At 44.9% G+C, this 27,680-nt stretch overlaps 1 protein-coding gene across 4 annotated transcripts; it reads right to left on the bottom strand.

The window, feature by feature from the left end:
* ggctb (gamma-glutamylcyclotransferase b) lies at positions 1 to 27,680 on the bottom strand. 4 transcript variants are annotated; one of them, XM_013277338.2, is made up of 5 exons: positions 14,937 to 15,794; positions 14,713 to 14,858; positions 14,470 to 14,602; positions 6,278 to 6,454; positions 1 to 22 (listed from the first exon to the last, which is right to left on the bottom strand). In XM_013277338.2, the coding sequence occupies exons 1-4, from the start codon at positions 15,045 to 15,047 to the stop codon at positions 6,287 to 6,289; spliced, it is 558 nt and encodes a 185-aa protein (XP_013132792.1). In that variant the 5' UTR covers positions 15,048 to 15,794; the 3' UTR covers positions 1 to 22; positions 6,278 to 6,286. The 4 variants fall into 4 exon arrangements, with proteins under 4 accessions (XP_013132792.1, XP_013132791.1, XP_013132793.1 ...); XM_013277337.3 differs by lacking the exon at positions 1 to 22 and adding an exon at positions 27,606 to 27,680 and having other exon boundaries at positions 4,758 to 6,454; positions 14,937 to 15,061; XM_013277339.3 differs by lacking the exon at positions 1 to 22 and adding an exon at positions 27,606 to 27,674 and having other exon boundaries at positions 4,758 to 6,454; positions 14,937 to 15,006.

Genomic DNA, 27,680 nt, shown 5'->3' with positions numbered 1-27,680 from the left:
CTTTCCTCTCTCCCTCTTCGGACTGACAATCATACACAAATAGATTGTATTCAATTAGATGAAAAAATTACATTAATATGAAAAACTACTATTAAGATCACTAACAAAAAGTCCTCTCTCAGTGTACTTTCAACCAAAAGGCAAATAACCAAACCACATGAACATCTAATAAAAGATATAAATATTGAAACACTGATCCAACATTATCCTTTATTGACGGATCATTTGTTCTTACACTTTTACCTGAATGTTGCACCTGTTTTTGAAAAAAACTTCCTTATATCCATTATGAACCTGGCTGTCTCTCTCTACACACACACACACACACACACACACACACACACCAGGAGTTATAAGGTTAATGGGCATCCAGTCAGTTAGCTAGTTACTACCTTGGGCACATGCACATATGACAAAATAAGCAGCTTCTCTCATTTAATTTCAAACAGGACAGTGGTAACAACAGCAGGCTACGGAAATGTTTAAGTTTTAGATTTTATTTTATGTATAAATTTATGTATAAATTATAATTGTATGTATAAATTTCAATGGGAGCAACAGGACGGTCAAATGTCGCTGATTTTACTACAGAGCAGGACGGATTGTAGGGTAGCAAACATCGTCGGAAAACATGTTTTCAACACTGCAGGTTACCTGGTGTAATGTTTTTCAGCTAAAAAGAAACATGACTCCTACCTAACTATATAAAGAGTAACTGCAGGTTATGTCCTGTTTTCAGCCAGGTACTTACACCTCTGCTCCGCTGCGTCTCAGAGTAGGGGAGAGGCGAGCTGGAACAAACCATTTGGGAGGGGGGGGTTATCTATACTTTTGTTGTTGAAATGTTACGTCTCAACCAAGTACTGTATGCTTTTTATATTTTTAGTAGTGTGTCACAAAAACAGGAAATACTGTCAAAAAAGTAAGAAATCTTTGGGGGTGCTTTGATTCACTTTTGATTCATTCCATAGAATGTCTCGAAGGTCAAATCCCATAAAACACATGTAGACTGTAACTCCCATTCAAACTTGAATTTCCTCATTAGGATAAAGATCTGGAATTCCTCCACATAGGAATACTAAAACTTTGTAAGGAAAAACTGAAACTGTGAAAACTATGTTTGTAAAATCTATAAAATCTATAAAATCCCCCTCTTGCCCCTGCGGGTGGTCTATTCTCCAAGCTCGGGTCCTCTACCAGAGGCCTGGGAGCTTGAGGGACCTGCGCAGTATCTTAGCTGTTCCCAGGACTGCGCTCTTCTGGACAGAGATCTCCAATGTTGTTCCTGGGATCTGCTGGAGCCACTCGCCTAGTTTGGGAGTCACCACACCTAGTGCTCCGATTACCACTGTTACCTTCACCCTCCACATGTTCTCCAACTCTTCTCTGAGCCCTTGGTAATTCTCAAGTTTCTCATGTTCTTTCTTCCTGATGTTGCTGTCATTCGAAACCGCTACATCTATCACTGCGGCCGTCTTCTTCTGTGTCACAGTTGGAGAAAGAGAGGACCCAGGCACGGAGCTCTGAATGCAAGGCAGTGCATTTATTTACAGTGGTGAAAGGTTAACAACAGTTCAATGTGCAAAGTAGTCAGTCGTGCCCCCCTTCCGTGGTCAAACAGTGGGTGGCAGTAAATTTCCGTTAGTCCTCCAGGTACACTCCCATGCTCGTGATTCTCCTCCGTCCCTGTTCCTAGCTGCACACAGAACAGCGAAAAGTTAATCACTCGTCTGGCAGGCAATACTAAACTAAGCGAACAGTCTGAGAATACTACCAGGCTTAGTGCAATACTCCAGCACTGACTGTCGTTCGGCCACACCACTAAATTGCTCTGCCTAAGATGGTGGATGATTAAAGGCAGCTGGTGGCTGGATCAGTCGCAGGTGTGGCAGCTCCAGAGCAACAGCACTTCCAGGTCGGAGGTCACTCGTTGCCATGCGACCTCCGTAAACAATCGTCACGGAGTAGGAGAGAAAAAGGAAAGAGAGAGGAACACACACACACAAACACAGGCAGGTTGACCGATTGGGGAACCGTCCGACCCCGACATTCTGTTTGTCTACCACCACTATGTCCGGTTGGTTAGCCACCACCATTTTGTCCGTCTGTATCTGGAAGTCCCACAGGATCTTAGCTCGGTCATTCTCCACCACCCTTGGGGGCATCTCCCATTTTGACCTCGGGACTTCCAGCCCATACTCGGCACAGATGTTCCTGTACACTATGCCGGCCACTTGGTTATGGCGTTCCATGTATGCCTTGCCTGCTAGCATCTTGCACCCTGCTGTTATGTGCTGGATTGTCTCTGGGGCATCTTTACACAGCCTGCACCTGGGGTCTTGCCTGGTGTGATAGACCCCAGCCTCTATGGATCTTGTACTCAGAGCTTGTTCTTGTGCTGCCATGATTAGTGCCTCTGTGCTGTCTTTCAGTCCAGCTTTGTCCAGCCACTGGTAGGATTTCTGGATATCAGCCACCTCCTCTATCTGCCGGTGGTACATACCGCGCAGGGGCCTGTCCTTCCATGATGCTTAATCCTCTTGCTCCTCTTTCTTGGGTTTCTGCTGCCTGAGGTATTCACTGAGCACGCGGTTGGTTGGGGCCATCTTCCTGATGTACTCATGGATGTTCACTGCCTCATCGTGGACAGTAGTGCTGACAGTAGCGGTTTTAGATACGGGCGACACGGGCGGTTGCCCGGGGCGGCATCGTGGTGGGGGCGGCATCACGGGCATCGGCAAAAAAAAAATTGCTCGTACTCATGCTGCCCCGACATCATGCCAGCGCATATTTGGAATGGCATAGGCACCGATCGGTTTTCTATCGCCCATTTGCTGGGAGTAAGGGCGCCCTCCGTTTGCGAGGTGCGCCTGCTGCTTGCGGCACAGGGAGGAGAGGGCGGGGCGGCGGGGGATTCTCTGGCTGGCTGGAGCAGCAAAAATTACCAACTCGCAAAATAAAACAAAATAAAACCAAACCAACAAACACGAAAACACCAGACATTATGATACAGACTTATAATTTGCACCGATGTTTTTTCAAAATTCTATACGCGAAAACTGAGCGCGAGAGCCCTCGGTGCGCCTGCTCGCTGCTGATGTCAAAGTAAACTTTATTGTCATCTCCGCTACAGACAATCCAGTATATAGAGAGACGAGACGACGAGGCTCCAGTTACAGCAGTGCAAGTAAACAAACAATAAATATTTAAGAGTAAAAAACTAAATATACACTTTAGGACTCGGGGTAAAGGGATCAATAACAATTTAAAATGTATATTTTATATTTTGCTGATTTAAAGTCTCACACACAACCCGTTTTTAAAGTTTAAAAAAAAAGAGAAATGAAGAGGCGTGTAGCGACTTCCACAGTCGCTAGAGGCCGGGGACTGAGCCTGCCTATTTGCCTGACCCGCTGTCAACTTTACGCAATAATGCGAGAGGTGGAATTGCTTGCTTGTTTATTAAAGTGCTTGACAAGTTTACAGAGCAATGTGATCGGCTCGCGATTCAAACTCTTAAAACATCACAGGCTCTAATGCAACAAGGGGAAACTTGTTGTGCTGCGGTCAACAAAAACTACGGCTACCCAGCCCTGCTCTGTCAAAATCAAAGCAGTGAAAGACAGACTGACAATGCCCTCTTAATGTCGCCGCTAGCACCCACGTGACTCCCGTTACATATCACCATAGCAACCAAACAAATGAAAACCCAGTGACCATTAAAATTCAATACATTTAATTATGGCCCCTACAAGGAGAAACGAGCAAAAGATACAGGTAAGCAGATGTGTCATTGGATAATGGCAGGTCATGTATCCTAAAACATTAAGAATCAGAATACTTTATTAATCCCTAAGGAAATTATGTGGGTTACAGTTGCTCCAAGAAGAAATGGTAAAAATAGTAACAGTAACAGACTAAACTCCAAACAATATATACAATAATATAATATTAATTAGTCAGTGTCAATTGTTGATTTGTCCTGTTCTCATTGTATGACTATATCTGTTTAGTAGCCGTTTGCATACTATGCATACTCTCTCTCTCTTCGTGTGTGTGTGTGTGTGTGCGGGGGGGGGGGGGGTCGGGGCGCCAGAGGGGGTGTTCGCCCAGGGCGCCAAACAGGCTAGGACCGCCACTGGGTGCTGACACTCACTAGTCCTCAGCCTCCTTCCTCAGGGTGCTGGACTTGGGGTGAAACTCTCAATGCATGGTCAGGAGTTTCCTGGTCTTGATGTCAGTGGGTTCGTTCATTCATCTGAATACACGTCGCCAGTCGAAACGACATTCCGATATCATTGCTGTATATCCTGGTGGTTTGGATCAGTGAATCAATGTCTCGTTCACTCTTGACATACAGCTTGATGTCATCCATGTACAGGAGGTGGCTGACAACTGCTCCGTTCTGTAGTCGGTATCTGTAGCCAGTCTTGTTAATTATCTCACTGAGGGGGTTCAGGCCTATGCAGAACAGCAGTGGGGACAGAGCTCCGTGGTAGATCCTGCACTTGATGCTGATCTGTGCTATGGGCTTGGAGTTGGCCTCTAGTGTTGTACGCCACATCCCCATTGAGTTCCTGATGAAGGCTCTTAGGGTCCCGTTGAGCTTGTACAGGTCTAGGCATTCCAGTATCCAGCTGTGGGGCATTGAGTCATAGGCCTTCTTGTAATCAATCCAGGCTGTGCACAGGTTGGTCAGTCTGGTCTTGCAGTCTCGGGTGACTGTTTGGTCTACCAGTAGCTGGTGTTTTGTGCCTCTGGTATTCTTGCCCATCTCTTTCTGTGCCCCACTCATGTATTGACCCATGTGCCTATTGATCTTAGTCACTATGATGCCTGACAGGAGCTTCCATGTGCTACTGAGGGAGGTTATTGGCCGATCTCTTCTGGGGGTCCTTGAGGATCAGGACTGTCCGGCCTTCAGTTAGCCATTCTGGGTGTCTCTCGTCAACTAGCAACTGGTTCATTTGTTTTGCCAGACGCTCATGGAGTGCAGTCAGCTTCTTCAGCCAGTAGGGGTGAATCATGTCGGGGCCTGGTGCCGTCCAACTCTTCATACTGGAGACCCTTTCTTGGATGTCTGCCACTGTGATGGTTACTGGTAGGTACAGGGAGGTTGCTGTGGTTTGCTCTTAGATCCACTAGCCCCTGAGCATTGTCGCTATGGGTTGCATCCTTCTCCCATATTCTCTTCCAGTATTACTCTGTTTCCAGCCTTGGTGGTGCTGTTCTCATATTGTTCCCCTGCCACTGAGAGTACACCTTGGCTGGTTCTTCGGAGAACAGCTGGTTCATTCTCCTGCCTTCGATCTCTCTGGTGTACCTCTTCAAGCGGCTGGCTAAGGCTGTGAGTCTTTGCTTGGCAGTTTCCAACATTTCAGGTATGGGCAGCTTGCTGTACTGCTTAGGCACCTTCTTTGTTGCACCTTTCTGCAGCTCCGATATTTTGCGTGTGCATGGGTGTGTGTGTGTATAACTGTTTTGTACTATAATTTACTCATAAAAGAGTTCATTTAAAAAAAGTCAATTTTCATGCATTTTTTATAAATAATTTTTACTTCATGCTTTATTCTATAGTAAGAAATATATAAATCCCACGAGAGATAAAATATATACAAAACATACACTTTACTCAAAGTTCTTTCCTTTCCTTTTATATATAGAATATATTTTGTTAGAAAAGATTGTGGTCAAATGCTTCAAAGATAATTTGATAACAACACATCTCAATATAATGTCAGAAACGCAGCTTTTCTGGTAACACTGTTGGATATCTACACACAATCTCAGGCAGCACTTGGTTCAATGTTTCCCACAACACCAACACCTATTTCACTCAGTATGAAGAATGTAAATATGAGACAAATGTTTCTGTGTAATTCCATATGTATTTTTTTGAAGACCGACTGTCATCCATCCATTTTCTTAAACACTTCTTCAACCATAGAATGATTCCATAGTCTCTCGACTTTTTTTTAACTGAAATATATCTTCACCACAACACATGAAGGTAAAGCTGTTTACATAAAATAAATAAATGTAATATTGTTTCTTAAGGAGTATTGTAATAAGTTTTCAGTAAATGCTAATGGCAAATTAGACGACAAAGTCATCAATATTCTATTGTATCTGTGGCTGACAATGGAGACTAGTAGAATCATAAACTATGCTCCTATATTTAAGGTTAACCATTAGGTCATGCAGGTAACTAAGGCGAACTTGCTTAAATACAGTGTTATAATCAATAAAGTATGGTAAAAAAGTGGACCTGGTTTACATTGGATAATCAGGCATCATTAGAACGATGGTTGACCCTTTCTTTGGCTCTTTGTCTGGCTCGCTCCAGTTCAGCCATCATGGGTAGGGGACCCTCATACATGTTGGTCTTGATTGCTCGCAGTTTCTCCTGGTAGTCTTTTGGCAAGCCGTTCTGTTCTGCTCCCATTACAATCACCTGCAGTCATTGATGAGAATATATTTCTTATAATCATGACAGCAGCCACAAATGTCACTTGTCAACTGTCTTCAGTGTAATAAAGCAAGAGTGAGCTTCCTATAACTGGATTTTTTAGGTATACCCACTGACAAATATCTAATCAGCCAATCACAGGCACACGGACAGTGTCAACACAATGTGCTGAAGTTCAAACCAAGCATTAGAATGAGAAAGAAAGGTGATTTAAGGAACTTTGACTATGTCAAGGTTGTTCGGACGGGCTGGAGTATTTCAGAGATGGCTAATCTACTGGAATTTTTCAGCACAACCATCTCCACCATTCACAAGAATGGATCAAAAAAGAGAAAATATCCTGGGAGTGGTAGTTCTATGTGTGAAATGCTTCATTGATCCCAGAGGTCAGAGGAGAATGGGCAAATTGGGTTGAGTTGATCAGAAGCCACCAGTAACTCAAACAACCACTTATTACAACCGTGGTTGATTTTGGGGCCCTGTGAAATAAAAAATGTCACTTTAGGGCCCAACATGTTAATACTGCAAACCACGCTAGGCCTTAAAAAACTATGCATGGATCAATATTCAACCTAAATAGATGTTTTTGATTAATATTGAATAATAATAATACATTTTATTTAAGAAAGCGCCTTTCAAAACACTCAAGAACACTGTACACAAGCAATAACAACAACAAACATAACAATTTACAAAATAATAAGGATAAAATGTTGAGCAAATAAAAAAAATAAATTAAAGTAGCAGGATGGAAAAATTTATGTGGAATAGGCTAATGTGAATAGGTGAGCTTTGAGTCTGGACTTAAAAAGAGGGAGGGAAGTGATGTTTCTTATCTCAGAAGAAAGGGAGTTCCAAAGACGGGGGGCAGAGCAACAGAAAGCCCTGCACCCCAGGGTGGCTAGCCGGGGGGAAGGGACGGAAAGAGAAAGAGAGGAGGAGGAGGATCTGAGACACCGAGAAGGAATGGTGATCTGAACCAGGTCAGAAAGGTATGAAGGCGAGAGATGATGGATAGCCTTGAATGTGTACTAAAGTATCTTGAAATTGATGCGGTATTTAACCGGAAGCCAGTGAAGCTGCTGCAGAGCAGGGGTGATGTGGTGCATAGAAGGCGTCCTGGTGATAATACGAGCAGCAGAGTTCTGGACACGTTGAAGCTTATGGATATATTTTTGACTAAGACCAAAAAGAAGAGAGTTGCAGTAATCGATCTGGGAAGTGACCAGGCTATGAACAAGAATGGCAGTGGCATGTGGGGAGAGAAAAGGACGGAGACGATTAATGTTACGGAGTTGGAAATATGCAGACTGAGTGATGTTATTGATGTGTGAGTTAAAAGATAGAGTACTATCAAGGATGACACCCAGAGTTTTCACACATGGGGAAACGGAGACCAGCGAGTTATTGATTGTAATAGAAAAGCTATTAGTTCTGGATAGTGTTTGTTTAGTGCCGACCAGGAGAAGCTCAGATTTGTTACTGTTGAGTTTGAGAAAATTGGAAGAGAACCATGAATTTAGTTCAGCTAGGCAGAGGATGAGGGAGGACGGGGGGATTGCAGAATCAGGTTTAGTGGACAAATAAAGCTGGGTGTCATCAGCATAACAGTGAAACTGAATATTGTATTTACGAAAAATGTGTCCAAGCAGAAGAAGGTAGATAATGAAAAGAAGGGGCCCCAGGACAGATCCCTGGGGCACGCCTGCGACCAGAGGAAAGGGCTGAGAAGTGAAGGATTTAAGTCGAATAAACTGAGTGTGATTAGACAAGTATGATTTAAGCCAGGCTAGTGAGATATGGGAGAGACCGATGGAGGCTAGCCTACTGAGGAGAATTAAGTGAGAAATAGTATCAAAAGCGGCAGTCAGATCGAGAAGAATAAGAATGGAGAGTAAACCAGAGTCAGCAGCCCTGATAAGATCATTGGTTATTTTTATTAGCACAGTTTCAGTGCTATGGAAGAGGCGAAAACCAGACTGGAACTGTTCATACAGATTATTATTAGTTAAGTATGAGTGGAGTTGTGTGGCGACTATCTAATTGTGTGAAAGACTGACGAGTTATGTGCATGCCATCTTTGCATTTTAATATTTGTATTCATAACATTATTATTTTTTCAATTTTTACTAACACTGATTGGTACTTTAAAAAAAATTATGCAATTTTATAAATACAATTTTAAATTTACTTCCATCTAAAAAGTTAAGATATATTTTATTTGTATTTGGTGTACTTTACTCTTTTATTTATAATATTAAGTATTGGCAAAAATAACTTAAATAAGCCATTGGAAATGAATTATAGCCAACTAAAATACGTGTCTCTCCTGAGTCCTAGTGAAACTCAAATAGGCTTTAAATTAATTTAGCTTACTGAAAGCTCTCAACACCTGCAAAAATTACATGCAGCGTGCAAAATGTAAGCAGAGCAATACCCCCTTCTTCAGATATCAGTGGGCTGGTTCAGTGTCAGGAAGATGGGAGTGAGACAGCTTAGCGTGAGCCAGAGGTTTGATCTGTTTGGCCTGGAAGCAGGTCGACAGATAAGTGATTTAGTATACATATGTACATGTTGGCTAAAATAACACAAACACATTATGTACTGATAGAAATAAGATAAGCTAATACATATTAAGAAGGTCAAGAAGTTTCTTTTATATGGGCTTCGCTATGACTTTAAAAACTCTCTCAGTTTTCATGTTTTTTTCAGATGACAGGTTAATAATTTACATAAAAAAAATAAAAGGAAAGGAAAGGAAACAAAATGCACTAATTGACTGTTTTAATGTTTTCTAGGGTCCCTGTCAGTCTCAGGGCCTTAGAATCTATCATGTTTCTCTTCCTAATGGTGTCCCTGGTTACAACCAAGGTATTCAGAATAGCATCTTTGAACCTACAAAACGTTGAACCTTAGGCAGATGGGCTACAGTGGCAAAACACCACACCAGGTGCTGTTCAGGTAGATACAACTGAGGCTGCAACTTGGACAGGCTCACCAAAACTGGACAAAATAAGACTGGAAAAAAAAAAACAGAGGGTCACAATTTGACCTCATATCAACAGTTCAGGCTGCTAGTGTTGCAAAGGCATGCACTGTTTCTGGCTTCCTCTTTGGACACAGTTGTTTCAGTTTCTTAAGTAGAGTGGGATATTTGCAGTTACGGGTATGATCTGCAGTGTTTAGTTAAGTTGAATGTGCCTTGAACTAAGGTTTCCCAGCAGAACTTTGCAAAGAGATAAACAATGTTGTTGACTTCATGAGTCAGTGTAGTGGTGCATGCTCAGTAATCCAGGTAAGGATATTCCAGAAGGAGTTTCTGTTCATCTGGATCATTGTTTTAGTATAACCACCAGTGTGTTAGAACTCAAAGATGACAGTAAATTTGAGAATGCCCTGCAGTTTAACAGATACAAGAACAAGCAGAACAGAGGGAACAATGTAGGTGACACACTGTAGAAGACAAAGGTATCAAAACAAAGGCATGCTGTTAGGCATGTTTGGAGCGCTCGCTTGTGCTGAGGAACAGTCTAGCATTTTAGCTCACAAGCTGTGAGATCTGTAAAACATAGCAAAGCAATGTGTGTCCTAACTGTTTTGGCCTTTCACATAGTCAGGTGATGAGTGGGGGTAGCAAATGAATCCCTTTTCCAGATGAACCAGAGAGAGGGAAATGGATACAAACATATAACCTGAAAGTAATGCATCATAAATTCTGCATGTGGTTGGGTTTTACAACACTGGCTTTGTTTAAATATATATTAAGTGAGACCTGTTGAAGTAAAGGTGTACTAGTCAAATATTTAAGTCATTAAGAACATGACTTTAAATCCTAGAACCACTTCATTTATAATGATTATATGAATAAACAGACTAAAGAATAAGTGTGTGGATAGTTGACATTAAATATGTTTAGCTAGGACTTACATATACAGTAAACTTTCCATTTTTTGTTAAGTTGCTGATTCAGCTTTATGATCATTTTGGAGGACGAAGAACATCTCATAAAAAATAGCGTGACTGTATAATTCCCTCTTGCCCTGTGGGCTGTCTTTATCCTTCACACTCGGGTCCTGCGCAATATCTTTGTTGTTTCTAGGACTGTTCTGGACAGAAATCATAACTGTTGTTCCTGGGAACAACAGCTAGCCCCCTAGTTACTCGCCTAGCTTGGGAATTACTGCACCGAGTACTCTGATTACCACTAGGACCACTTTGCCTTCACCCGCCACATCTTCTTCTTCTTCTCTCGGTCCTTAATATTTCTCAAGCTTTTCATGTTTTTTCCTGATATCGCTATCATTTGGTATAGCTGCATCGATCACTACGGCCGTCTTCTCCTGTTTGTCTACCACCACTATGTCCGGTTGGTTAGCCAGCACCATTTTGTCCGTCTGCATCTGGAAGTCCCACAGGATCTTAGCTCGGTCATTCTCCACCACCCTTGGGGGCGTCTCCCATTTTGACCTCGGGACTTCCAGCCCATACTCGGCACAGATGTTCCTGTACACTATGCCGGCCACTTGGTTATGGCGTTCCATGTTTGCCCTGCCTGCTAGCATCTTGCACCCTGCTGTTATGTGCTGGATTGTCTCAGGGGCATCTTTACACAGCCTGCACCTGGGGTCTTGCCTGGTGTGATAGACCCCAGCCTCTATGGATCTTGTGCTCAGAGCTTGTTCTTGTGCTGCCATGATTAGTGCCTCTGTGCTGTCTTTCAGTCCAGCTTTGTTCAGCCACTGGTAAGATTTCTGGACGTCAGCCACTTCCTCTGTCTGCCGGTGGTACATATCATGCCAAGATGATCCTTCCATGATGGTTCTTCTCCTTGCTGCTCTTCTTTCTCTGGTTTCTGCTGCCTGAGGTATTCACTAAGCACACACAGTTGTGGCCATTTTCCTGATGTACTCATGGATGTTTGTTGTCTCATCCTGGACAGTGGTTCTGACACTCACCAGTCCCCGCCCTACAGTCTCAGGGGGCTGGATTTAGGGTAGAACCCTCAATGGCTAACAAGGAAACTTTCTTGTCTTGATGTCAGTGTCTTCTATCACCTCCTTTGGCCAACTTATTATCCCAGCAGAGTACCCGATCACCGGCAGAATATAGGTGTTGATTGCCTGCATGTTGTTCTTCCTATTCATCTGCCTCCTCCGGACTTGGTACCTTCAGCTGTCCTCAGTGTCTGCTATATTTCCTTCTGGTAGTGCAATTGCCTCAGTTCGGACTACCTTCCCTCTCTTTGTTACCATTCAACTACATTTCTCCAATCCAAATGACATTCTGATGTCATTGCTTTTAATCCTAGTGGTGTGGATGAATGAATCGTTGTCTCATTCACTCCTGGCATACAGCTTAATGTGGGGGCCTGAGGGGATTCAGGCCTATGCAGAACAGCAGTGGGGACAGGGCTCCGTGGTAGATCCTGCACTTGATGGTGACTCATGCTATGGGCTTGAAGTTGGCCTCTACTGTTGTTCATCACATCCCCATTGAGTTCCTGATGAAGGCTCTTAGGGTCCTGTTGGTCTTGTATAGGTCTAGGCATTCCAGGATTCAGGTGTGGGGCATCGAGTCATAGGCCTTCTTATAATCAATCCAGGCAGTGCACAGGTTGGTCAGTCTGGTCTTGCAGTCTCGGGTGACTGCTCTGTCTACCAGTAGCTGGTGTTTCGTTCCTCTGGTATTCTTGCTAATGTGCCCCACTCATGCATTGAGTCATGTGCTTCTTCATCTTAGCCACTATGATGCCTGACAGGAGTTTCCATGTGCTACTGAGGAAGGTTATTGGCCGGTAATTGGATGGGACCGGTCTCCTCTGGGGGTCCTTAAGGATCAGGACTGTCTAGCCTTTAGTTATCCATTCTGGGTGTCTCTCATTGACCAGCAGCTGGTTCATTTGTTTTGCCAGATGCTCATGGAGTGCAGTCAGCTTCTTCAGCCAGTAGGCGTGAACCATGTCGGGGTCTGGTGCTGTCCAACTCTTCATACTGGAGACCCTTTCTTGGATGTCTACCACTGTGATGGTTACTGGTCCCTGTTCAGGGAGGTTGCTGTGGTTTGCTCTTAGGTCTACTAGCCACTGAGCATTGCTGTTATGAGTCGTGTCCTTCTTCCATATGGTCTTCCAGTATTGCTCTGTCTCAAGCATGGTAGAGCTTCTGTTCTCATATTGTTCCCCTGCCACTGAGAGTACACCTTGGATGGTTCAGCAGAAAACATCTGGCTTATTCTCCTGCCTTTGATCTCTCTGGTATTCTGCTTCAAATGGCTGGCCAAGGCTGTGAGCCTTTGCTTGGCAGTTTCCAAGGCCTCAGGTATGGACAGCTTGCTGTACTTCTTAGGCACCTCTTTCTTCATCACACCTTTCTGGAGCTCTGACAGTTGACAGTTCCCTCCGTACTACCTTGATCTTGGCCTCTAGTCTCCTTCTCCATGGAGGGCACTGCTCCTTGGGGCAGCAGTGATCGTGGAGCCAGGCATCTCCATGATCACTGCTGCTGTGGTGTAGATCAGTTGGTTGGTTTTGGTGATGGTTGCAGTAGGGATTGTTCATAATGCTGCATTCAAATCTTCTAGTAGCACTTCTGAGGGTACTTCCCTTACTCTTGGTAACCAGCTACGGATGGTCCAGGTTTCCAGTTTCACCATGAATCCTATCTTTCAGGCCAACTGCTCTCGCACTCAACGTTCCTTCTGTCAAACTTGATGCTTGGTACCCAATCTTGGTTGGGGCTGATGATATCCCCTCACTGACCTGAAGTCCTTGCTCCCCCTTGCTGCAGCATTTGTGTTGTACTTCATCAATCTCGAGTTGTGATAGCAGTTCCTTTCTCTTAATGTTGGAACACTGAGCTACTAGTTGTTTCACCATCAGTCTGGAAGTCGGGTATTGAAGATTTCATAGGATTGTGTCTTTCTATCAGTTATATAAATGGGGTGGACAATGCATTCAAATTGCATTATCTTTTGATATAAAGCAATATAATAGGACAAAGTGCAGCCTTAACAGTTATGATAAAATCGTATCAACACATCTCAGGTTTCCTGAAGGCTGGATATAGTGTTATATTAAACTCCTCTACTTTCAGCTACATATAGATAAATTGGCATCTGAGTGAATGTTTTTAATTCTGCTGATAAAATTATGAAACGACCCAAGATAACAGTAAATGTACCTTCCTTACAATAAGTGAAATGAGTGTAAGTTATTACCGTGTACCATAAAGAGGCATTGTTCTTGAGATCTTATAAATAACATATCAGTAGGCCACACAGTCACAGTGACTAGAGCATGAAAACAGATTTTTCAAATGAATGTGAAATGAAAAAGAATATCAATTTAATGTTACTTTTTAAACTTTTGATTAAAATTAAACAAGGGATTAGCCATTAGCCATTTCTTCCAGTTAGCTTTGGCAGTTAGCTTTGTGTTTACCATTAAATTTGTACTTTTGTTAGTTTTTTAAATGTTCAAATCATTTTAGTTTTAAACATTTGCTTTATCATTTCAAATTCTTAGTTTTAGTTCACTTTTAGTTATATTGTAATAATTACAATTTCAAAACAAGATAACACAAACATTAGACACAATCCCACTGATATACCAGTCTCACAAATACACAAATACCTTCCATGCCTAATGTGACCATATTGGACAAAGACACTAAAGACATTTCCTATATTTTTATTTTTTCAAGTTCATTTTGGAAGTATGACGTGTTGTTTTATTTAGCTTTTTTAAATTTTGTTTTAAAAATTTCAGTTAACTTTAACATCTTAGTTTCTAAACATGTAAATAAATAAAAAATGAAAAAAAGTTTTTGCTTTTTAGATGTTAGTATTTTTGTGGGATTTACTGACATCAGAGACAAAAAATGCATCAGTATAATGTTGAACAATTTTTTTCTAAAATTAGACTCTGTGATCTCAAAAATATTTTTCTCTGCTCCAGCACCACACTAAAACACTCACGACCATGAATACAGTCAGCATCTCACCTTTAGGTACTGTGGTGATGGTGGAGCATACACACAGCTGTTCATTATGTAGGTGCGACAGTTGAGGTCCTGGCCTTTTGTCTTCACTGATAACTCCACAGGACTGTACGCTCCTAATGTCACGTTCTCCTGACTAAGTGTGTAAACAAATGCACACATTCAAAAAAAGCATGTTACATGTCACGTTGACCAGGAGGACACTGAATACAATCCAAGAAGAACCCCCCCCCCCCAAAACTTTACCTGTCAAGAGACTCTAGATCAGACACGTTCATCCTCCACACCACACCCCACACCTCGTCTCCAGGGCTGTGCTCTATGGTGGCAACACCTCCATGCCACCGGTCACTAGCAAGGCCTTTGTGGTTCCCAAAAACCAGTTTATAGTCCTGAAGAGTGACAAAAGGAAGGAATAATTAAATGTGTTTATATGGGAGAGCTTCCCCTTTTTTCACACTATACCATACCTTGAGCCTGGCTACACAGTGTACTGTCGCAGAGGGATTCTTCAGCTGAAGACGTTCCTTTAGGAGGTTACTACCATATGCAAAGTACAGGAAAGTGTGGTTATCCTCCATGTTGTCATCAGTCTCTGTCAGGAGGAAAATTAGAGCCAGACGGACTGATGTAAAGAAAATTATGAACAGTCAAAGAATAAAGTAACACCGGCAGAGGCGGAGAGCAGAGGTGAGCCACAGCTTTGTGGAGGTGCAGCATGCAGAGGTGAGAACGCGTCAGCTACAGAGTGACAGGAATGAAGTGCTGGCCTTCCAGCACCCACACACTATTCTTATGTTAATCCTGTGTACCGCCACTGAGTTCTATTCACACTCACAATACACAGTTTGCCTCGTGTGTTGAGCCAACAGTACTGAGCGACACACACACACACACACACACACACACACACACACAGACAGACAGACACACACACACACACACACACACACACACAGACACACACAGACACACAGACACACACACACACACACACACACACACACACACACACACAAACAAACAGGTGTTTCCAGCTACCTGTGTGTAAGTGTAGTAATAAATTGCTCACAGTCAAAAGTAAACGTTGTGGCGGACCACCAGGTGGCTCCACTCACACCCAAGTTGAAAGGAAGTGCTGGGGTGGAGATTTTGGCTTACTGTATGTGAAGTTTGGAGAACCAGTTAATAAAGTTTGAGTGAGACACTGAGACCTCTCCTGTCGTTATTACATACCTCCACATTGGTGACCCCTGTGGCGAACATGCTAAGGCTCGAAGACGAAGCCAGCTCCGGCCTGGGAGCATCGGCTGCCGCCGGACTTCCACCTCCGCCAATGGCTGCGTTTGCTGTGGCGCTTAAATTGCCGGATTTTTGGCTTCACGACCCTCCTTCATGGTTCGTGCACGTAGAAGCTCAGTTTGCTCTTCGTGGAGTTTCAGCCGACGATACTAAATACCACCATGTGGTGGCCTCACTTGACCCGCTGTCAACCCGCCGCGTGATGACTCTCCTCCGGGACCCCCAGCCCAAGGCAAGTACACCGCCCTCAAGGCGCTGCTGCTGCGGCGTTACTCCCTCTCTGATGCTGAGCGAGCCGAGAAACTCCTTTCCCTCGCGGGCTTGGGCGACGGCACAGCTCTCGAGCTCATGGAGAGCATGCTGTCCTTACTGGGCGCGGATGACGGAGGATTCCTCTTCACCCACCTCTTTCTCCGACAGCTGCCGGCTCCAGTGCGCGCTGGCCTTGCCAACTCCCCGCTATTGGCCACGAAAGATTACCGTTCCCTTGCGGAAGAGGCGGATCGCATCCTCCTGGCTACCAGAAGTTTCGGCGTCCAGGCGATTGTCCCGGATTCACCAGCCGTTTCCCCCGCCCCCTCACCGATGCTCCAGGGGCCCTCCGACTCGTCCACGGTGGCTGGAATCGCTGCACGGCGGCACCGCGGAAAGGGGCTTTGTTTTTATCATCAGCGTTTTGGAGCGAAGGCACGGCGCTGTCTCCCGCCTTGCAGTTTCCAGACCCAGGGAAACGGGCATGCCAGCGCTCTGTAGCAGCCGCGACTGCTGGCAACAAGGAAAGGCTGCTTTTCATAGAGGACTCACGCTCGGGGAGGCGTTTCCTGGTGGACTCCGGCTCACAGAAGAGCCTTCTTCCCCCAGCTGGCTCGGACAGGCTAGCTGAGGGCTGCGGGCCATTGCTAACTGCGGCTAATGGCTCCCCCATCAAAACCTTTGGTGAAAGGTTGGTGACTGTTTGCTTTCATGACCGTGACTTTCAGTGGAACTTTGTTGTTGCTGCTAGCTCTGTGCCTATAATAGGCGCTGATTTTCTTTGTGCTCACGGACTGCTGGTTGATGTTGCTAACAGACGTTTAATTGATGCTGTGTCATTTTCCTCATTACCCTGTTTGACTCGGGGTGCCCAGCCCGTGGTGCATGCTAACTCAGTGGATTCGGGTGACGCTTTTCAGTGTTTGCTTTCTGAGTTTCCCTCACTCACTGTCCCCACTTTCTCGAGCACTGTGACGAAGCACGGGGTGGAGCATTACATAACTACAGTAGGGCCCCCGGTGTTTGCGCGCGCGCGCCGCCTCGACCCTGCCAAACTGGCTGTCGCTCGGGAAGAGTTTGCCACCATGGAGCGCCTGGGCATCGTGCAGCGTTCGAATAGTGCCTGGGCTTCCCCGTTACACATGGTGCCCAAATCTGACGGTCGGTGGCGACCTTGTGGGGATTTCCGCCGTCTCAATAACGTCACAGAGAACGATCGTTATCCCATTCCCCACATCCAAGATTTTTCCGCCCATCTTGCGGGGACCTCGGTTTTTTCGAAGATCGATTTGGTACGGGGATATCACCAGGTTCCCGTGCGCGCGGAGGATGTCCCCAAAACCGCCGTCATTACACCTTTCGGACTTTTCGAGTTTCTGCGCATGCCTTTTGGCCTGAAAGGTGCCGCCCAAACCTTCCAGCGGTTGATGGACTCAGTCTTGCGCGGGCTGCCCTTTGTTTTTGTATATCTTGATGATATACTGGTGGCCAGCGGCTCGGAGGAGCAACACATGTTCCATCTGCGTCAGGTTTTTCGGCGTTTGGCGGAGCATGGACTGATCATTAATCCGTCTAAATGCCAGTTTGGGTTGCCGGTTCTCGACTTCCTCGGGCACCGTATTTCCGCCCAGGGCGCGGTTCCGTTGCCTGACAAAGTCCGAGCTGTTTCAGATTTTCCGCGTCCCACGAATGTTAAGGCGCTGCAGGAATTTTTGGGGATGGTGAATTTTTACAACCGTTTTCTCCCCAGAGCGGCACATCTGCTGAAGCCCCTTTATGGGGCGTTAAAATGTAAGAAGGCTACTGACTCTGTTGACTGGATTCCGGAAAGCATCCAAGCATTTTCTGATGCTAAGTCGGCGTTAGCTAATGCTGCCCTTCTGGCCCACCCATCCCCGTCGGCACCGATTGCGTTGACCACCGATGCGTCGGACATAGCGGTGGGTGCGGTGCTGGAACAGCGAATCTCGGGTGTCTGGCAACCGCTCGCCTTTTTCAGCCGTACACTACGTGACAGCGAGTGCAATTACAGCGTTTTTGACAGGGAGCTGCTGGCGCTCCACCTGGCGACTCGTCATTTCCGTTTTTTCTTGAGGGTCGTCACTTTACCGCATACGTGGACCACAAACCCTTGACGTTTGCCATGTCCAAGGTTTCTGATCCATGGAGTGCATGCCAGCAGCGCCAGTTGGCAGCCATTTCTGAGTTTACCACGGACATTCGGCACGTGGCTGGTAAATCCAATCATGTGGCTGACTGTTTGTCCCGTGCGCTGGTTTCTAACGTCTTTCTCGGCATAGACTACTCCGCCATGGCTGCCGATCAGAGCCGTGACCCAGACATCCTCGCGCTTAAGTCCACGCAGACGGGCCTCATACTGGAGGACAGACCCATGCAGAACGGCGGTCCCCTCCTGGTCTGTGACGTTTCCACCGGCCGCCCTCGCCCGGTGGTTCCCGTTTCCTGGCGTCGTCAAGTTTTTGACTCGGTACATGCTCTCTCTCATCCGGGGGTCCGGGCCTCTGTTAAACTGGTAAGCTCTAAATTTGTTTGGCCGGGCCTTCGCAAATCGGTTAAGGAATGGGCGGCGGCGTGGATTCCTTGCCAGCATGCGAAGGTTCATAAACACACCAAGGCGCCCCTGGAGCAGTTCTTCATACCCAGCAAACGTTTCGATCATGTGCATGTCGATCTGGTGGGTCCTCTGGCGCAGTCACAAGGTTTTACGCACCTTTTGACTATTGTTGACCGCACCACCCGCTGGCCGGAAGCGGTCCCCCTGGCGTCCACTACCGCAGCAGTGGTGGCCAAGGCATTTTTGTCAACCTGGGTCTCGCGTTTCGGCCCCCCCGCGGACATTACCTCGGACAGAGGCCCCCAGTTCATTTCCGAGCTTTGGTCGGCCATGGCTGATGGACTGGGGGCCAAGGTCCACCGCACAACCGCATACAACCCACAAGCTAATGGGATGTGTGAACGGTTCCACCGGTCGCTTAAGGCTGCTTTTCGCGCCTCCTTAAAGGATGGAAATTGGGTTGACCGCCTCCCGTGGGTTTTGCTTGGGCTGCGCTCTGCGGTTAAGGAGGATCTCGGTGCTTCCCCAGCTGAGCTAGTGTTTGGTCAGCCCCTCCGCGTGCCTGGAGAATTCTTGCCCGAGAACCCTCCCCCCTGCTTCGATCCATCGGTGCTATCTCTCAACCCGCTTTTGCACTCGCTTCGGGTTCCTGGTCCGGTGCACCATTGCCTGCCTGACACTTTTGTTCCAAAGACTTTAGAGACTGCTAAGTTTGTTTTTGTCAGGCACGATGCCCACCGGACACCGCTGCGGCCGCTGTATGACGGCCCATTCAGGGTTATCGAACCGGGCCAGAAACATTTTGTTTTGGATTTTGGGGGTCGTAGGGAGACTGTGTGTGTTGACAGACTTAAACCTGCACATGTTCTTCCGGACAGTCATGTAGTGCCGGCCCAGGCCCCTCGCCGTGGCCGCCCTCCTTCGATGGGGTTAACAGACTCTGGTTTTCCCCCCAGGACTACCCCCCGCCCACCGGCGTTTGAGCCTCCTCCTGCCTTTCCTCCTCGCCTTCGCCAGCCTCGTTCACAGGACTGGGCCCATGCTGTGCTGAAAGGCTTTGGCATCTTTGGTACAGGGATGAGGCATGACGTCTTCCACAGCACTGGGACCCTCTGCAGACTCAGACTCAACATGAACAGTTTATGAAGGACTCCACAAAGTTGGGGGGGCACAGGCCTTGAGGACGCAGGGACTCATCCCATCTGGTCCAGCAGACTAACCTGAGTAGAATCTTCTCCACTCAGGTTAGTCTGCTGGACCTGGTTGCGAGTGAAAGTGATATGTGGGGGAGGGGTGTCAGGACTTTTACAGGAGGCAACGGTGCAATGTGGAGAGGGAGTGTGGCTGTGAATTTCAGGCTGAGCGAAAATAGACTGAACTGCATCACTATTATTGTTGAATAGATTTTTTTGTACCTTAACTGGGTTCCAGGAGGCAGTTTATAACTTTCGCGAAGATCGGGAGATTTTTCCATTACGCTGCATTATTGACGTCTGCAGTCGGGTCTCTCATGTTCGCTCTGTTTACGTAGCTCTGTTAGCTTGGTCATTTAGACAATAGGCTGTTGACAGAGTACCGTTAACGTTCGGTTAAAAAGGTTAAAACAGTGCTCGTGTAGTTGTGTCGAATTGTATGCACTTGTGCGAGTTATATACGTTTAAGTTACTTTGTCTTTTGCAGACAACGAGATATAGGCAACGGCAGACAGAAATGAGGCAGGTCGAATCGTCTTGCGTTTCACGCAGGACTAGAACATAAGCATTTTCAGCCATTCAATGTGGACGCACAACTCTGTGAAAACGCATGAAAACGATAGTGTGGACATGGAGCGTTTTCAGACGAAAATGCCGTTTTCAAATCTATCCGGGCTAGTGTGGACGTAGCCTCAGTAAGCCCATCGATATCCTTACCTTGAGGCTCACAGAGTCTCCCCCAGTCTGTCACAAAACAGCCCTGTAGTTCCACTAAGGCCTCCTCCAACCACCTCCTAATACTTCGGGTGGTCATAGGCTCCCTCTTCACATAGTGGAGGGTGAACTGAATCAGCTTATGGTCTGACCCACCCAGTAGGGGTACAGAGGAGGAACTGTATGAGTCCTTTACATTAGCATAAAGTAGATCTAAATTCTCTCCCCCCTTGTGGGACAGACCACATACTGTGAGAAAGTTGGCAGTGTATTGTCCAAGGTGACGTGGTTAAAGTCAGCCGAGATAGCAATGATGGCACTCGGGTGCTGAGTCTGTAACTGGGCTATTGAGATTGACAGACCACATAACTTTCGCGCATTGCATTGTGGGTACGAATGGCACCAAAATCAAAACACTGCATCAAGTGCTAGCATTTCCAGCACCGATAATCATTAATTCTGCGGTTTTAATCCCTACTTGCATTTTATTTGCCCCAAAAACAGTTATGTACAAAACGACGGAGAACACGGCAGGTCCTGACGACAGACATGACGAAAAGGCAACAAAAAAGTACGAGGAAAAAAAATCAAAGGAGTGAAAGGGTCAGACCCGTACGAGCGTACAGAGTGGAGTAAGGACGTTAGCGTGCTGCCCAACTTTCATCACACACATATTTATTATTATATAGTCCTAAGTGTGAGTGCAGACACTCACAAAATGTTTATTAACTTCAGATCCCTGCAACAAGCCCAGGTCCAGTTTACTTTGGTGATTTGGACTATTCCATTTCACAGCTGTTGTTACATTCTTTTCCTTTATCTCCTGTACAGGCAAACGCATCTATTTGTCGTTTCAGGTTGTAGTATTACACAACATTTTCAGATCTAATAGAAATGTGTTTCTATTAGATTAGAGTGTTTCATAATTCATTCAGTTTATTGTCTTTATTTATAACTGGCATTATTGTTTCGTTCTATTATAGAATCTTACAAGAAAGAGGCAAAATTATATTCCATTATGCTTTATTAGCTGCTTCGGTGAAAAACAAATCAACAATGCAAAACAACATACTGGAAAACAGTTATTCATCACTTGATTGCTTCAATACAACCCTTGGGCACATATATGCAGGACTTTTCGTGGCTGTTTTGATAACGCTCTCTCTCTTAACCGATCAAATCTGGCTGTGGTAGCAGCTTTAAACTCGGTATGACCCAGGTTGATAGAGGTGCCCAGTCTGCATCGCATTCCTGCATTTTGTAGGCTGGTTTTCCGACAAAACACAACAAACATTAGCCCACAAAGCCACAGTGAACAAAGCAGCATAGCGCAACTAATTCAAATCAATATAAGACTTATTTGTAACCTACATCATCAATTATGTTATGATAAATTACGTAATAACTACAACAGAAGACTTACCTTTGTGGAAATGCTTGGAGCAGACTAACATGTGAGCTGGAGTGTTCTGGGACGTTATATTTGGTCTTCGAATGGCTGCAATCCAGGTCATCCGTCGGCTCTTTGTTACTTCAGAAACATGGCTTGAACAATTTCTCTTCCACGACGTAATCCGATAAAAAACGATTTCTTTACCCGTCGGCTTCCCGTGGCTGTCATGCGACCGGCTATTGCAGTTAATAATACAACAGCTTCTTGCCATTTTTTGTGTTTCTTTTTATCGCTGTGTGACTGTTTTCATGTGAAAGCCTGCGTGCGCTAGTACCGCTTGCCACTCGTTCCCACAATCCTTTGCGGTTTTACCCCGGAATGACATCACATTTTCAATCTCTATAGGAGAGTGGATAATGTCACATGGAGCGGTGGGTGTAGCAGAGGGAGGACCGTAAATAGCCACCAAAGATCACATGGGTAAATTCCCAGGGCAAATAATACGGCCTGAGTCCAACAGTGCACAGTTCAATGTCCGGACAACAAATCCGCTCTTTAAATGTTATGTGAACAGGATTACACCACTGGTTGTTCACAACAATAACAAGCCCCCCTCCTTTCTGCTCACCGCTTGCAGCAGTATGTTATCAGAACTGCTTCAGTCCAAAACTGTTGACCTGTTGGTCTTTGATTGTTCGTTCACTGTAAATAAATTCACTGTTGCCAATCAGGACGTCCTGCGTTTGGGTCCTGTTTTCCCTTTAAGCCTTTTGATGTGTAAATGGTATTTTAATGTCGTGAGTTCTACTGTAAGTGCAAATGTAACAAGAATAAAAATAATTATCTGAGTCTTACAACAAACAATTGATAGATTGATACATATATACCATCAGAACAGTGTACATCACTGTCACAACAGTGTTTGTTTTCATTCAAAGGCTTTATGATTTTTCCTATAATGGTGGGCCGGTCTCTAGTCAAAATGACCGGGACGATTTTTTTGTCCCAGTCCAGCTCTGTATGCAGCTCATCTGCAGTCTGGTGTTACCTACATCTTCCTATTCAGAAGGCAGAATTTCCGAGTTCTGAGTACAATCAAAAGCACCACGACTGCAGTTTTTGTGTTGGATGTAAAAAGCAGGCTAGAATCATGGCGGCGGTCAACGACGGTCCAGGTGTGGGATTTCTCTCGTGGAAATGTGCACATTATTTTTTCCTTTCTATTGGTAGGTGGCACAGTGCACTTGTGGCAAGTAAGCAAGCTAGAAGACTGGCAATCTGGCTGGGTATCCAGTTACGGAAGCAACACATTAACAAGAGAATTCTGAGTAAAACCAAAGTTACTTTCCCTAGTAACTAGTTACTCTGAAAGTAACGAGTAACTTGAAGTAACTGAGTTACTTTTGATAGAAGTAACTAGTAATGTAACTAAGTTACTAATTTAAAGTAACTTACCCAACACTGTACATTACACAAAAACATCACATGGGGAAGACAGGTCAGAGAGGTATAACAATGGAAAATGCACCACATGAGGAAAGATAAGGAGAAAAAAAAATAACTCCTCCCAGACTGAGCTCCGACAGGGAGATCAGTTTGAGAACAGAAAAAAAACACCTCTGCACATAGCACATGAAAAAAACCAAAAAACAAAACAAAACAAAACCTCTTAATTCACCAAAGAAACACATGACAAGCAACAGGGGCGGGTAAAGGGTGAGAGACAGCCAATGTAGACAGTACATCCGGGCCTGCAGCATAAGCGCTGGTCTCCATGATCCACCGTCAGCATCGGAAGGGAATAAGCGTCGAAGGCGATTGGAGAGGGGAGGGGGGATGAGTGTATGTCTGCATGTGTATATATGTCTGTGTGCGTGTGTGTGTGTGTGTCCAGAGTTCAGCTGAGACAGTGTCCTTCACCCTGCCAGGCTAAGTAAACAGTCTTCCAGCCAACCAGGTGGCCTTGCATAGAAAGGGAAGAACAGTCAAAACACAGTCGTTATCAGGGTGTTGTTGTTCAGCTCCAGCCTTGCATGAGTGATGGTGCTTTTTAGTTTAGTGCGAACAGCTCATATGAATTTCCAAGCAGTTCTACAGTCCAACACTGGTCTCTCAATCTCCCGTTGGAGAGCCGCGAGCTTCGCCATACTTGCGCTCTGTGATGTTGTCATTCTTGTGCCCAAAGAGCCAATTCTGAGAACTCACGACAGTGTGCCTCCCCGAGATGTCATCCAATTTATGCTCAGAGATGTTATGCCGAGCGAGCCCTTCCGAGATGTAATCCAGTCTGCACTCAGAGATCTTATTCTGAGTATTCACAGCAGCCGTAAGCCTTTCTAAGATCTTATCCGTGCTGCACTCAATGAGCCCATTTTGAGAAACTCACGCCTCTTCCCATCGTTTCAATCCCAGCGGGCAGCCTTGTGGGGATTTGAACAGCCGGTTCCGCTTCCTTAGTTCTCCAGTAAGTCAGGGCCAAGCCAGCTCCGATCAGCCAGAACCCTGTTACCATGGTTTCAAATAGGTAGATATCTTCAACACTCAGGCTCACCAAGCCCAAACTTCTCGTTGAAGGGGTGTCAATTGCATTCAGAGACCAGTTGATCAAATCCATAATTCTCTTTTAGGTTTTAGAGAACAGACTGTGAGAGATGTCTGTGAAGGTTCTCAGTCATCCAGGTCATCGTAGTCAAAGGAGTTTGCAAAGAAAAGCGTCTGGACTTCTTTAAGTTGCTTGAAGACGTTTCACCTCTCATCCGAGAAGCTTCTTCAGTTCTAAGGTCAAATGATCTTAGAAGTGTACTTCAGACCCAGCAACACACTCAGACAGAAACTGGTTCACCCGAAAGACAAAACTCCAAAACACAGACTGAACAACGTGGTGTATGCTGTACAGTGCAGCGAGGAATGCCCAGACCTCTACATTGGAGAGACCAAACAGCCACTTCACAAGCGCATGGCACAACATAGAAGAGCCACCTCCACAGGACAAGACTCAGCAGTCCATCTGCATCTTAAGCATAAAGGTCACTCTTTCGAGGATGCCAATGTTCACATATTGGACAGAGAGGACAGATGGTTTGAAAGAGGAGTGAAAGAGGCCATCTATGTCCACTGTGAGCGACCATCTTTGAACAGAGGCGGTGGTTTACGACACCAACTGTCTGCCATCTATAATCCAGTTTTGAGTTCCCTCCCCAGACGCCTTAACGCCCACTCACATCCTGGGCCATCTGACCTCAGGAATTCACATGACAAGGTGGGGCCAGGTTTCACAATGAGCTCACCCGAAACCCTGGCTGATTAGGTCCCACACCTGCTTTCACACCTTGGCTCATGTGATTAGAGGATCACCAGGGGGTCCTTTGTCCCTCTTTGGGGGGAAACTCCCACTGGGTTTAAATCTGGGACTCTCGGCCATTTGACCTTAGAACTGAAGAAGCTTCTCGGATGAGAGGTGAAACGTTCTTTGCAAACTCCTTTGACAGACTGTGAGAGAGTGTTCCAGGGAAAAGTAATACAAAAAACACGAGACTAGACAAGGGAGAGGGGGAGGAGGAGAGGAGAAAAGTGCGACCGCCTTCGTCAAGAGCAAGAGCAGAAGAAGATATTTTAAATACAACGAGGGTTTTTACAGACAAAAACACTGCAGCCCCCAAGAATACCAAAGACCTGAGGCCACCCATGTTGGTTACAACTAACTCATGTTTTATTAAATTATTCTGTCTGTGATTGTTGGATATTACGCACATGAAAGAACTTACTGCTCAATCTAATATTCAATATAGGCCAGTTATTGGCTATCCTAATTTAATGGTGGCCTTTGTTCGTTTGCAATGTTGATTCACCGTGTAGTGACAAAGTCTACTCATATAATAGATTAATAATAAACTGTGTCTCGTTTATGGTAACAGGGCTGTTAAAAGTAACATTACTGAGGCACAATGAGGATTAGACAGGAAAGAGAACTCTAGCAGACAAAAATCAAACATTAACACACTATCACGTGAATACGCTATCATTCCACACAAAAAAGCAAAGGTTTGTCAGAAATGGTCACGGTACGATGGATAGAGGAATCCAATCAGAATGACACTTTGTTCTTGCATTAGAACAGCTGAACATGTAAAACCTGTCAGTAAAAGACAGTTTGTGCTGTTGTGTTTGGGGGTCAAAAGGCTAAGAACATGCAAACATGGTACAGAGTTTGCTAGCTGTGATCATCCTCACTATCTGTGAGGAACACTTCACCTGTTGCTTCAGTTTGATATGTGTGAGCTTGAATGGCTGTAAACCATCTGTTTTCTGCTTTTTACATCTGTACATACAATGGCAGCAAATAACCCTTCAGTCACGACGGTGATATTAGCAATATTCCATATTAATCCTGTCAGCCAAGCCTGTAAGTCACTGATAAACGCATGATTTAAATGATCAAATATATAATTTGGGCAGTCTGGGTAATTCTTTTTTTATTTATTGTCCAGAACATTCCATAATTTTTTCTAAAAATTTAGAAATAACCTCTATTCACAAGAAATCATTTACTGGGTATTAATCATTAATACTGGACAGTTTAAAGAATGTCACTTGCTTACTCATGAGCCACTCATTTATTGTGTTGTGGGTGTCAGTGCTCCAACTCTTTCTCTCTCTGTGGATTCCTGGAAACGTGGCTGCTTTTTCACTCAGCTTAAACAGCGGCTCCACTCAGATCTTTATACTTGCTGTTACTGTACACAGCACTGTCTCACATCTTCTGTTACCGCTCCTTGTTTTATCTAGTCTGTTAATCTGTTATTTCTGTGCTCTACAAACCTGAACTATGAGGCCTAATATGGGACTTAGTGAGGTAACATTAGGTCTAGAAGAGTGTGCTACCGAGATAAATTTATGAATTAGTGAGCTACGTCCAGCATATAGTACAAGTTTTTATTATTTGGGTTTAAATCACCATATGTTGAATACATACACTAATATGTGGAAGGTTGGACTGGTTCTTATATGGCGCTTTTCTACTCTTCTGAGCACTCAAAGCGCTTTACACAGCAACTCACCCATTCGCACAAGCACATTTTTCTAGGTGCTTTAAGTAACATTCACACACTCATACTCTGATGGATGCATCGGAGAACAATATGGGGTTAGTATCTTGCCCAAGGATATTTGGCATGCAGACTAGGGGAAGCCAGGAATCGAACCACCGATCAGTAGATGACCTGCTCTACCACCTGAGCTACAGCCACCCCGATTATTAGGTTATGTTCAAGATAAGCGATTTTTTAAGTGGTCTTAAACTTTTGATCAGGACTGTATTATTTATTGTCTTATGTATCCTGAGGAATGCCATTTGTGTTTTTGTCTACATCTGAAAATGTATAAATAAAGTTTTTAAAAAATTATAGACTGATCATTTCTTAGTTAGTGGGCAAACATAATTTCTTCCCTGACTGTATAAATGTATGTGCAATTTACATAATAATTATTAAACAATGACAAAAGCAATGCAAACAGGACTGGTAAATGTGAACAATTAACAACACATTCAGATAGATCACTGCTTAGACTAGGATATGGATGCTATTCACCTCAAGGAATGCAAAGATACAGTTAGCTTCTATAACAACTCCTCTCAACACAAAACTAACAGGTCTTGCAGTAAAATGATAACCACAAAGATCGTGATGGTAATAAACCTATTATTACTTACAGTTGCTTCATAAATGCACAAAAGGAAATCTCCAGCTCCAGCTGTTGTGCTGCTGTAGCAGAAAGAGCAACCAGC

This window comes from Oreochromis niloticus, linkage group LG11 (genome assembly GCF_001858045.2).
Source record: "Oreochromis niloticus isolate F11D_XX linkage group LG11, O_niloticus_UMD_NMBU, whole genome shotgun sequence".
NCBI classification, from domain to species: Eukaryota; Metazoa; Chordata; class Actinopteri; order Cichliformes; family Cichlidae; genus Oreochromis; species Oreochromis niloticus.
The sequence above is the reverse complement of the archived record's forward strand: the minus strand, read 5'-3'. Positions and strand labels throughout refer to the sequence as shown.

Excerpts from the sequence above, each read along its gene's own strand:
- ggctb (XM_013277337.3), bottom strand. The coding sequence starts at position 15,047 with ATGGAGGATAACCACACTTTCCTGTACTTTGCATATGGTAGTAACCTC. Across the intron at positions 14,859-14,936 it reads ACTGTGTAGCCAGGCTCAAG|GACTATAAACTGGTTTTTGG; the intron begins GTATGGTATAGT and ends GTCACTCTTCAG. Across the intron at positions 6,455-14,469 it reads CATCACCACAGTACCTAAAG|GTGATTGTAATGGGAGCAGA; the intron begins GTGAGATGCTGA and ends CAATGACTGCAG.